The sequence below is a fragment of the Sinocyclocheilus grahami genome, unplaced genomic scaffold (genome assembly GCF_001515645.1).
Source record: "Sinocyclocheilus grahami isolate Dianchi unplaced genomic scaffold, SAMN03320097.WGS_v1.1 scaffold189.1, whole genome shotgun sequence".
In the NCBI taxonomy this organism is placed as follows: Eukaryota; Metazoa; Chordata; class Actinopteri; order Cypriniformes; family Cyprinidae; genus Sinocyclocheilus; species Sinocyclocheilus grahami.
Window position 1 is genome coordinate 1,373,174 of NW_015505368.1, and position 12,827 is coordinate 1,386,000.

The 12,827-nt window shown below is 36.0% G+C and overlaps 1 protein-coding gene across 1 annotated transcript in view; it reads left to right on the plus strand.

The window, feature by feature from the left end:
* The window catches only part of plekhh1 (pleckstrin homology domain containing, family H (with MyTH4 domain) member 1), a 48,158-nt gene that overhangs the window by 22,821 nt on the left and 12,510 nt on the right, over positions 1 to 12,827 (plus strand). The window contains exons 6-15 of the mRNA XM_016284873.1: positions 885 to 1,678; positions 2,841 to 2,919; positions 4,468 to 4,559; positions 4,701 to 4,848; positions 5,053 to 5,189; positions 5,947 to 6,057; positions 6,164 to 6,250; positions 7,105 to 7,263; positions 9,364 to 9,444; positions 9,606 to 9,785. Of these exons, the coding sequence (XP_016140359.1) occupies positions 885 to 1,678; positions 2,841 to 2,919; positions 4,468 to 4,559; positions 4,701 to 4,848; positions 5,053 to 5,189; positions 5,947 to 6,057; positions 6,164 to 6,250; positions 7,105 to 7,263; positions 9,364 to 9,444; positions 9,606 to 9,785 (1,868 nt within the window). The remainder of the gene's footprint in view (positions 1 to 884; positions 1,679 to 2,840; positions 2,920 to 4,467; positions 4,560 to 4,700; positions 4,849 to 5,052; positions 5,190 to 5,946; positions 6,058 to 6,163; positions 6,251 to 7,104; positions 7,264 to 9,363; positions 9,445 to 9,605; positions 9,786 to 12,827) is intronic.

Sequence of the window (12,827 nt, forward strand, 5' to 3'; positions counted from 1 at the left end):
CTTGTAGCAACCATTTTCTGCCCTCAGCTTTAACCAGGCTGGTTTTGATAATTTACCTTTAAGATTTCTTTGTAAAAACAACCTCTGTTTCTGTTATGATTGATATTTATTGTACTCACTGCTCAGTTTTAGCTACAATGCCATGGCAATTATTTAATTGTTATTTAGTTTTTGCAGTTTGCATAAATTCCATAAAAAGATCAACTGTGGTGTTAGAGTATTCACATGGTACATCAATATTTTATCAAAATAATTCTTAAATATAATTAGAATTAACAAAACATATTAGTGATGCACCACAATTATTAGTCAGAGATATTTTTGCTGAACAGATTTTACACATTTCTACTGTAGTATAATTTTTGGTTATTGTGAAGTGCGTCCACACTGCTGACATGTTTACCTGTTGTAGTTTATTGTATGCTTATTAAACGTCACTGTTCAATTAAGCATATTATGAGTTATATTATAAGTGTCAATGATTTTGGCCTGTCAAAATTATTTTGTCCAAAACCAAAAATGCCTTTTCTATTTCGGCCTAATATTTTCGGTTGCCTAAATTTCGGGGGATCACTAAAACATATAATCATAAAATATAAAAATTATTTGTTTAAATAATTAATAAAATTTTTTTTAGCTTTTAAATGGTCCATGTTGCACTTTTCGGGGGATCACTATAATAAAATATATAATAATACAAATATTAAATAATTAAAAAAAAATTATAATAATAAAATATTACATAATATAAAAATTAAAATTATTAATTAAAATTATTTATATTATTTTAAGCTTTTAAATGGTCCATGTTGCACTTTTTGAATGTTTCAGCTTTCATATAAATTTTTAACTGAATATGTGTTTATGTCTGTTGCAAATTGCAGATAGCAAAAGGAAAATCACGGAGGGTTGTGATTCCGCTTTTCATAGTGCATCTTTACTTCCCACATTACAAGACAAAGGAGACTCTCATAAGTCTAGTCAAGACGGTGTTGACAACACAATCTCAATAAAAGAGAGCGCAGAAGGGGCGGAGCCTTCTTTTGGAGTGGCACGTGAGAGAGCAGTGGGAGGAGCTTCAGACAGAGATCACTCTTCTGACGAACTCAACAGCAAATTTCGTTCCCAGCGCCTTCGCTCTTCTTCCTCATCCTCTTCCTCATCCTCCTCAGCGTATGAGACTCCTGGTCGGGGTGGCTTCGACACACCTACCCCCACTCCTAAAAGCCCTCCTCCTGTGTCCCTCTCACCCCCATTAGTATGCCTGCCTCTGTCATGCCCCTTCCCTCTGGCTTTACCCTTGGGTACCAGCATGACCCTGCCCAAAGTTCGCACCCCTCTAACCCCCCGTGACAGCATCCAGCTTGTGAAGAAACACCACAGTCAGCCGCAGCCCGGCATAGAGCGCCTCCATCAGGTCAACGTCAGTATTGATATCGGAAACTGCACCTCTCCATCCTACCACAGTCTGGTCCCTCTAGTTTCCACACATGGGCTAGAGGAGACGGACATTGATGAAGGTCCTCCAGAAAGCATGGAGGGTGTGGTGGAGGGGTTAGAGGTGGAAGCCCAGCCCACTGAGGGAGCCTTATTTGAGGGCTTGGCCAAGGAGTTTGAAATGATGGACCCAGAAGCTCTTAAACCACCTACACCACCTCTGCACCGATTTCCTTCTTGGGTAAGACAGGAAAGAATACTATGGCTTGGACCTCAAATTGTGTGGCTTGTTGAGGACAGATCTGCTATTACAAGTTAGCAAGTTGGTACAAGCACTGCTTGTAATGTAAATGAGCACCTGGTGCATTTCTACATTTCTAACATGATTAAACTTAGTTAAAATATAAAAACAAAATAATTCACCACAAATATATATATATATATATATATATATATATATATATATATTACTTTTGACTGTTTTAAATGTAATAAAACTTTGATTATGACATATTTTAGTATACCTATAGTAGTATAAAAATGGTAGTATACACTACCATTTAAAAGTTAGTGATTTGTAAAATTATTACTTTTATTTTGCCAGGGCATATTAAATTGTTTGAAATTTAAATTAAAGATATTAATAATGTTACTAAAGATGTATTGAATGCTGTACTTTTGAACTCTCTATTCATCACAGAATCCTGAAAAAATTATCATGGTTTTCACAAAAAATAATATGCAGCACAACTGTTTTCAACATTGAGCGTAATAATGAATGTTTCTTGAGCTCCAAATCAGCATATTAGAATGATTTTTGAAGGATCATGTGACACTGAAGACTGAATGATGCTGAAAAAAGCTTTACTTAAGCTTAAAAAAAAAACTTTAAGAATAAACTACATTTTAAAATATATTAAAATGGAAAACTTTAATTTTAAATTAAAATAATATTTCACAATATTACTGTTTTTACTATATTTTTGATCAAATAAATTTAGACGAGACTTCAAAAACATTTTTACAAAATCTTACCGATCCCAAACTTTTGAGGGTAATTTCTTATACAACTATTATAGGTGTAATGAATATAATTAATATAATAGATAACTATTTCCTGATTAGTTTATGAATTAATGGTGCAATTAAGTCAAATTAAGTACCATTAAGTAAGTGTTAGTTCCAAACTAATTTGTAGATACTAAGCAGGTAGTGCAAGTTTTCAAAATGCTCGAGGTGAGCTTAACGTACTGTAAAAGAAAATTAAAAAAAAAACACTCAAAATATTCAGCAACCACATTGCAACACCCTGGCAACCACCCACATCACCCTAGCACTATAGTAGCCAATTTTATATGATAAATCTATATCACTGTTTTCATGTTACTTGGTGTGTTTTTCAGGAGAGCCGGATCTATGCGGTAGCTAAATCAGGAATGAGAGTCTCAGAGGCCTGTCTTGGAGCTAAGACTATTGGGAGAGGTCAGTCAACCAATCAGTAACAATCACAGATCACTCAGTTTATGTCTGTCACCTGCACCTTGCTGGCATTTCTTGCAACTTACTGTTATAATGTCATATGAACAGATGCTCTTGGATCTGTCAATTAGAAGTCAGGACTTGTTTGATGTCACTTCCTCTCACTTAAGGGGAACACACCTGTGCAGGTGTGATCTCCATTCATTCAAGCTTCTAAGAGGCTTTTAGAGGACGACTGGGTCTGTGAGTAGAGGTTGAGAATGGAAACCCTGCTTTTCAATCAGTCGTGATGAAAGGATAAAAGCGCTGTGTAATTATCTTAGCGAGTATTTCACATCTCTCCACCTCAACTCTACAGCAAAACTTACAAAAACTGTGCTCTATGCTGCAGTGAGACACAAGTCTGATCATATATTTACTTTAATACAAACTTACTACAACGTTTTGGAAGTGACGGCCACATTTATCTCGTCCACGCTGTTACCACTGAACATTGAGCGGTCGGCTGAAAAGTTGATTTTAGGTTGCAGATCCTGTGTAAAAGTCTAAACCGGGTCACTTCAACCACAGATGCTGTTTTGGAGCAAAGTAATATTAGCGACCGGAAATTTTTACCTAACCATCATTGACAAGCGCTGTGTTTTGTTTAAACTGCTGCTTTTAAAACGGCATGCCCTCTCTGGACCATAATGCATAGGCTGCACTTAAACAGAGAAGGGCTGATGGGAGCAACTATGGTGGAGAGAGACTGCTGTCACAATTTGCCAGTGAATTAATAAAGAAATTGATTAAGTGCTCTGAATAAAAGTGGCACACATTTAGCTACAGTATGTACATGGCCATATAGAGTTGTGTCTGGGAAATTAAAAATTTAAAAAGATTTTTTGGTTCTTAACCTGTTAGAATTATAAAGGGTTGCTATAGTCATAGAAAACCTGGAATATTAGGGAATTATAAAATTGGAATTTTCAGGCTTAAAAAAAGAATGCATTTTCTAGTCTTGCTCTGCTCAAAAAAATTTTTTGTGAGTTGAAATTTTTATTGAATGATCCTTCAGTAATTATAAACAAGAAAATTACTGAAAATTAATTGGACATGAATTAAATGAATACAACCAGGATGCATTAAAGTAATCAAAAGTGACAGTAAATAAATACATTTTATTATGTAACAAAATATTTCTATTTCAAATAAATGCTGTTCAACCTTGTTTTCAACACATTTCTTGAGCACTAAATCAGCACATCAGAATGATTTCTGATTGTTTTTATTTTTGATCAAGTAAATGTGGATTCCTTTCAATAATATTTAAATTTTGCAGACCCAAACTCTTAAATGGTAGAGTTTACCTGCTATAACAAAGAAAATTTAATTGAATACAAAAATAAGCTAATTAAATGTACGAACACCATATTTGGCTATTTCACTGGTGTCTGTAAATGGAAAGACCTTATGAAATTATATTGAAGTGCCCACCCAGGCCCTATGATTTTTTTTACAACTTTGCAGACTTTATGCAAGTGCCCATGTGTTGTTCGTTTGCTTCTCCAGTATCCACCCAACCTCAGCACTCAACAACTGGCCCCTTCACCCACCTCATTTATAAGAACATCAGTGTGCCTGTGTACTCCACACTTAAAGGGGTAAGACTACATCATTAGTATGAGACTTAACTAATTCTAAGCTCACAAATGTGACATAACATGGACTGAGAGAAACCTTTAAAATAGTACAAAATGTAGTGTCTTTCTCATCCTTCCCACAATGTGCCTCTGCTCTTTCAGAAAGCAACTCAGATCAGCAGTGTCCCTCTCCCTGATGATGACTCGGGTTCAGAAGACGACAGCAGCTCATTGGCCAGCCTGCACACATCCACATTGGTGCCAGATAAGAAGGGCAGTACCCCAGGCAGCCCCCGCGCTGTCAAAAGAGGTGAGGAAATCTGTCAAATAATACACTCTTAGGCTTTCAAAATCTTTTTATTTAACTTTTTTTATGTAATAAACTAGTTTTGTAATAATAAAAGTGTGTAAATTTTGTTTTTATAAAGAAAAAAAACTTGCTCGAAATACTCAAAGACCAAAGTTCATCTCTTGGACATGTTTGGACAACTTGGACATGTGTTTTGTCCCACAGGTGTGTCTATGTCCTCCATCAGTTCAGAGAGTGACTATGCCATTCCTCCGGATGCGTACTCACTGGACAGTGACTGCTCAGAGCCTGAGCACAAGGTGCAACGTACCTCGTCCTACTCGTGCGAGAGTGTCGGACCGGTACGTTTCTGAGCTCCACATTTGAGCCGCTTCGATATTTGTCTTCTAATCTTCATTACCATCCAAAAATCTAGAGTCTGTAAGATGTTTCAGCTATTACTCCAGTCTTCAGTGTCACATGACGTGATCCTTCAGAAATCATTCGAACATCCTTGTTTTGTTTTTGTTTTTATGGTCATCACAGTTGGAAACAGTTGTGCTGCTTAATAAACTGATACATTTTTTTTTTTCAGGATTTTTTTTGATGAATAGAATGTTCAAAAGAACAGCAATTATTTGAAATAGAAATATTTTTACTAGAAAAGAATTTTTTTTTTTACTGTCTTTCGGTAACACTTTAGTATAGGGACCAATTCTCACATTAGCATGCCTGTTTATTAACATATTGGCTGTTTATTTGTACTTATAAAGCACATATTCTACATGACCATATTCTACATCCCTAATCCTACCCAATACCTAAACTTAAATACCTTCCTAACTATTAATAAGCAGTAAATTAGGAGTTTATAGAGGCAAAAGTCGTAGTTAATGGTTTGTTAATAGCGAGAATGCCTATTTTTTAGTACAGAGGTTCTTCAGATGATATTTGTAACTATTATTCAGTCTATTCTTACATTTTAGTATTAGTCCAAGGAGGTCTGTAATAGCTAAAAGCTATCAGTTAGCATTCCCATTCACCTCAATCCTATCCATAGAGTTCGAAGTAAGACAGATTGTCCATGTTTAACGGCTTTGTATGTGCCTTTCAATGTAGGAGACTCTAGAAAAGACGGGTTACTTGCTGAAAATGGGCAGTCAGGTGAAAGCTTGGAAGAGGCGCTGGTTCATTCTGAGGAACGGGGAGATCTTGTACTATAAGTCGCCGGTGAGTAGGCTTTTCCACAAATCTGCGGCGGTATTTGAGAGACGGTGTGAGAGGAGGAAGTTTAGAGTTACACTACTGATGATATCTGCCTTTGTTCTGCTCTCAGAGTGACGTGATCCGGAAACCTCAGGGCCAGATGGAGCTGAACTCTTCGTGTCATATAGCCCGCGGAGAGGGAGCTCAGACATTCCAGGTGAGAGACACACGCTGATACACCTAAACAGCCTTTAACAAATCTGTCAGCCTGTGGCTTTCAGAAACAGCCTGATATGGGTATCACATGAGTTTAGCTTGCATTTTGAGGGGATGTTCAGCTCTTAAGTGCTGTTATTATTGGGTTTTCAAAGGCGTAATAATAATAATAATGGAGAATTATGTATAATTTCCTTAGTCTTGAATCAGTGTAATCACAATTTGGGAGGAATTGAATATCATAATCATAAAATATCTTGCAGTATTTATTGTAGATCATCTGGACATGTTTTACTGTTACCACATGACTTGGAAGTAATTCTGCAATACATTCCATCATGGTCGAGATTATTTAAAATCTTCACTCATAATGGCAAATTTTCAGTTACCTTATGGACGACACAGAGAAGACAGACTTATTCGTTTTTAGTATTTTATTTAATATAATAATCATAAAATGTGTTGTTGAATTTATTGTGGGCCATCTGTTTTGCTGTTATTAACTGACTTGGAATAAATTCTACTGGACGTTGCATAATGGTAGAAATGATTTAGAATGGTTGTCTATTAAGAGTCCTAGTTATGTGCATGTAGTACAATATATCAGTTATGAGCCTCTTTATTTATTTAATTGATTTTTTGTTTTATTTTTTATTTATGTACACCAGATATATTTTTATCTTAACATTAAAATTTTAATATCTGTTATCATCAGCCATAAAATTAAAATATTTATCTGTTTATCGGAATCAGACAGAATTTTAATACCAGTGCCATCATAGTCATTAAATGGTTAACCAGTTTTGTTGACTAAATCTCTGTCCATGTTTTTCCTCATTTGCATGTTGTTTCTAGTTAATTACAGAGAAGAAGACCTTTTACTTGGCTGCAGACTCCCCAAATATCCTGGAGGACTGGATCAGAGTTCTCCAAAATGTTCTCAAGGTTCAGGCCAGTGGTCCAATTTCCATGGATAAAGAAGCGAAGCCCACGGTGCGAGGCTGGCTAACTAAGGTAAGAGCTCACAGGAGTGTTATTAAAGGAATAGTTCACCCCAAAATGAAAATGTTGACATCATTTACTCCTCCTCATGTCGTTCCAAACCTGTATGAGTTTCTTTCATATGTTGAACACGAAAGAAGATATTTTGAAGAACCAAACAGTTGTTGATCCCCATTGACTTCCATAAATAAATACTATGTCAGTGGGGACCATCAACTGTTTGATTACCAACATTTTTCAAAATATCTTCCTTTATGTTCAGCATAAGAAAGAATCTCATACAGGTTTGGAACATCATGAGGGTGACTAAATAAATACAATTTTTGGGTGAACTATCCCTTTAAGGAGTGAGAATGATCCCGTCTCGCTTAGCCCAATGAATATTCGATTGGTTTTTAGTAGGGATGCACCGATGTATCAGCCGCCGATATTTGTCTGCCGATTTTTCCTCAATTTACAACCATCGGCTATATAATGAAAAAGGCCGATATAACAAACCGATGGTTTATTAATTAACTGCGTGAAGGCACTGAGCTGTATAATGTCTGTTGCATAATCCTAGCGCTGCTGTCTGCACTTTAATGCCAATCAAATAACAAAAGGTTGCACACTATTCTTGACTAAATAACTTTTGTAACTTTCACTTTCAAGTGTAGCGGACCTCATCTGAATGATGACCAAAACTTTACTGATGCTTTATTAAGTTTATTGCGTCCTTTTTCACTCCAAAAAAATCACCATAAGAGCTAAACAAAACACAGCACGAGAAGAGCACATTAAACTCTCTCTCTCAGTTGCATTATCATCAACATACAGCGAATTACACAAAACACTTAGTACAACTAACAGTAAACAAATATATCCAGATCTTATGCATTTTCGGGGGGTGCTTAATAAACTGACAAACTTTAAATCTGAAGAACTGCGTGCTTTCATTACCCATATAGCTCCGTAGACTAGAAAACACGTCAAAATAAGAGTCACACCTTAGTAAAGGAGATCTCATACATATTTTAACTTTAAAAAAATATTAAAATATTAGAAGGAACAAATTAGAAGATTAATCATAATAAAGCCTGTTACAATAAAGAAGGATTAATATGTATTTAATTTATACAGTGAAGTGTTATTTTACATTTGTTTACTTTATTTCTGTACCTGAAAACTGCTGAACCTACCTAAAAAGCACTGTTTATTTAATATGTATCTTTGTTGTGTTGTATTTATGTAGGCCTGCTGAATGTTCAATGGATCCAGTCCATGTTCATTAGAAATTATTTGGTGATGCAGCAATAAAACTGCTAGTATAATTTAATGCAGGTGTTTTGGAACTTTGCTGATTTAAAACATGATCAAAATACTATCTATTTTGATGCCAAAATAAAGAAAGTGATTGAGAAAGTGACAAATATTGGTATCGGAATCGGCCAGAATGTGTTTGTTAAAATCGGTATCGTATCGGCCCCAAAAATCCTATCGGTGCATCCCTAGTTTTAGTTTTACTCTTGAATAGGTATTAGCTTATGACATTAGCCACAAACTAACACTAAAAAGTGTAATAATTGATCGTCAAATCCACAGTATTTGAACATTGTATCTAGTCCAGCATGTCAGTGCATCTATTTTCATATCATAAAAGGAAGAGTTTTGACATGTATAAAACAATGAAGTGATGACGATTAAAGAAGGAATGAGCAGGTGACAGTGAGGAGCGTGGGATGAGATTCCCGAATGTCTGGCACATGCTGGGACACAGCTGAGGTCATCAGGCCTGGAGTGTATCTGATAGGGAGTCCTTGATCACAGGCTGTGTATGTGTGTGTTTGCCACATCTGAAGGGTTTTGATTTGACAGTTCAGGATATAATTAATGTTTTTCTTTTTCTGTATGTGGCTGTGCTTGTGTATTGACCTTTAGGATGTCTTGTCAAATGGGTGTGTTCATAATGGCATGATTTGGCTGTTTGAATGCATTTGACCATCTATTTTCAATTTGACGAATAAACTGGAATATATATTTAATATATTGAGCCTGTTTACACCTGGTATTAAGATCCTATTTGCTTCATCTTTCTCTATCCATATTTTTGACGATGTCTTTATTTTACTACAGGTGAAACATGGTCATTCAAAGCTTGTGTGGTGTGCTTTGATTGGGAAAGTCTTCTACTACTACCGAAACCAGGATGACAAGGTGGATATCTTTAGCTTCATTCAATTCAAAGTGATTTTAGTTTCCATGAAAATTCATGTGTGTATTTTAAATGTTAAAATAAAAAGTATATATTCAGGTAATTTGTAAATTAATTTATGTTTAAGATGCTATTGTGCTGAGATCAAATGTGTTTGTGGCAGTTCCCACTGGGTCAGCTACGTGTTCGGGAAGCACGGGTGGAAGAAGTGGACAGGTCATGTGACTCTGATGAGGATTATGAAGCAGGTGGGCGGGGCTTCCTCTCCTCTCACTTCACTTTAGTGGTTCATCCCAAAGAGCAAAGCCCCACCTACCTGCTTGTCGGCACTAAACAAGAAAAGGTACCACTTACACCGCAAACACAATCTGAATTTTGCCTAGCATTTACCTAAATGCTGCTTTTTGTTTATTATAATACAATATGTAAAATACTTTATTCATAAGCAAATCCATTCTCCATGAAGGTATGTTATTATTACTGTTGTTAAGCACAACACTTTGCTATGATGACAGCATTACTATTTAAACAAATCAACTTGTCAACAAAATAACATCAATAAAACCAGAAACCATTATATACACTAGCTTTCAAAAGTTTGGGGTTGGTAGGATTTCGTAATGTTTTTGAAAGAAGTCTCTTACGCTCACCAGGGCTACATTTATGTGATCAAAGATACAGTAAAAACAATAATATTGTGAAATATTATTACTGTTTAAATGACCTGTTTTCTATTTTATTATATTTTAAAATGTAATTTATTCCTGTGATTGCAAAGCTGATTTTTTTAGCAGTCATTACTTCAGTCTTCAGTGTCACATGATCCTTCAGAAATTACCCTAATATGCTGATTTGGTGCTCAAGAAACATTTCTTATTATTATCAATGTTGAAATCAGCTGTGTTGCTTAATTGTTTATTTTATTTTTTTTATTTTAGCAGGAAACATGCTACTTTTTTCAGGATTATTTGATGAACAGAAACAGCATTTAGCTTAGTCTGCACAGAAGTCTGTTACTCAAAAGAAACATCTAAATGAACTGATTGACTAAAATTCTAAATTGTAATACTACTCTGCTACTCTTTGGAAAAAATGGCATGTTTCTGAAAATGGTACATCAGTTCGTTTACTGTTATTTTTATACTATTTTAGTATAGTATACTATTTTATACTTTCTAATACTATTTTTATACTATAGTATTTTTTAAATATTTTGAGTTAGCTTTTTTATAATTTTAGTTTTAGTAATTTTATGGACTTTTTTACTTTTGTTTTAAATTTTTATTTAAAATGTAAAATTTAAGTTTCAGTAATTATAGTACTACTTTTTATACTTAAAGGTGCAGTAGGAGATCTTGGAAAATGCTAACTTTAGCCTGATAGCACTGAAAGCGAACGTCCCACCCTCCCTGCAATCGGCGCCCAAAGCCACGCCTCCTGAACGCATATATGCTCACAGACCAGAATACCAGAAACAACATTACTACAATAGGCTACATCAGTGGTTCCCAATTCCAGCCCATGTTCTGAAGTGAAGTAAACCTGCTCAGGGAGTCGGGAGCAATGAACACTGTGTAGGGATCATATCGATCGGAACACAGTTCATGCATGTAGCTCACTTCTAACGAGCTGGTTATCTGAATCGCGAGGACTGGAATTGGGAATCGCTGGGCTACATCATGTGTCATTCACCGGGGTGACCGTGATTTTACCAAATACAACATGTTCCTGGATCAACATTCTTGTTGATCCTGGAACAACATTCCTATCAACCAGTCAGAATTGAGGGATAACTTTTCAGGAAATATCTGTTTTAGGCTTACAATCAGGGTTAGGTGCTTCTACACCCTTGTTAATCAGCTATCATTTCACACTGTTTTTAGGAATAAATTATGGGTAGGGTTAAGTTTAGGGGTAGGGATTGGGTTAAGTCTATATTTTTGGATAGTTATGTTGATCCAGGATCAACAAAAGATGTTGATCCAGGAACATGTCTTACTTGGCAAAATCACGGCGACCCATTCACCGGTGAGAAAACTTTAAACGTACTACAATACCAGGAAGGAAGATCGGGTTGATGATGTTTGTCTGCCATTCTCGCTGTCTGCACAGCGTGCGTGAACGCGCTGATGACGTATCCTGTCTGCGCGAACAGGGTGCGCAGAGGTATGCTAATACATACATTGACAGGCAGGTAGAAAAGCCAATTAAAACGCTCGGACCGAGCGTTTTGATTGAACGAACATTTGTTGGTCCTATGCCCAATTCCACAGAATATATAAATACAGATAAAAACATTTAGACCACTTAACTTAATGATTGCTATTGGGATGTGAAGAGACTTTCAACCAGCATAACAAAAAATGTTTATGAAGACAATCACCTATTGCACCTTTAATATCAATTAGCTGCCAAATAGCATTTCTGATTTTTCATCTAATATCATATAACATCTAATATATTATTTCAAATTTATTTCAATTAACGAAAATTACTTTAAAGGGATACTCCACCCCAAAATGAAAATTCTGTCATTAATCACTTACTCCCATGTCGTTCCAAATCCGTAAAAGCTTAGTTCGTCTTCAGAACACAAATTAAGATATTTTGGATGAAAACCGGGAGGCTTGTGACCGTCCCATTGACTGCCAAGTAAATTACACTGTCAAGGTCCAGAAAAGGATGAAAGACATCGTCAGAATAGTCCATCTACCATCAGTGGTTCAACCGTAACTTTATAAAGCGACAAGAATACTTTTTGTACGCGAAGAAAACAAAAATAACAACTTTATTCAATAATTCGTCACCTCTGTGTCTCTCCGCTTCACTGTAGCGCCATTTTGGAGAATATCGCAGAACGCAAGCAGCGTACGCTCTTCTGTGTCAGCCGCGCTGCACGGATGCGCTGTTTTCGTTCAAATCAAAACGTAAATACACGTAGAAAACGTATCCTTGTGTCGCGGCTGACACAGAATAGCATACGCTGCTTGCGTTCAGCGGATATTCTCCAAAATGGCGCTCCAGTGAAGCGGAGAGACACAGAGGTGACGAATTATTGAATAAAGTTGTTATTTTTGTTTTCTTCGCGTACAAAAAGTATTCTTGTCGCTTCATAACGTTACGGTTGAACCACTGATGGCAGATGGACTATTCTGATGATGTCTTTCATCCTTTTCTGGACCTTGACAGTGTAATTTACTTGGCAGTCAATGGGACAGTCACAAGCCTCCCGGTTTTCATCCAAAATATCTTAAATTGTGTTCTGAAGACGAACTAAGCTTTTACGGGTTTGGAACGACATGGGGGTAAGTGATTGATGACAGAATTTTCATTTTGGGGTGGAGTATCCCTTTAATAGTTTAACAATAATATGACTGAGCTACAT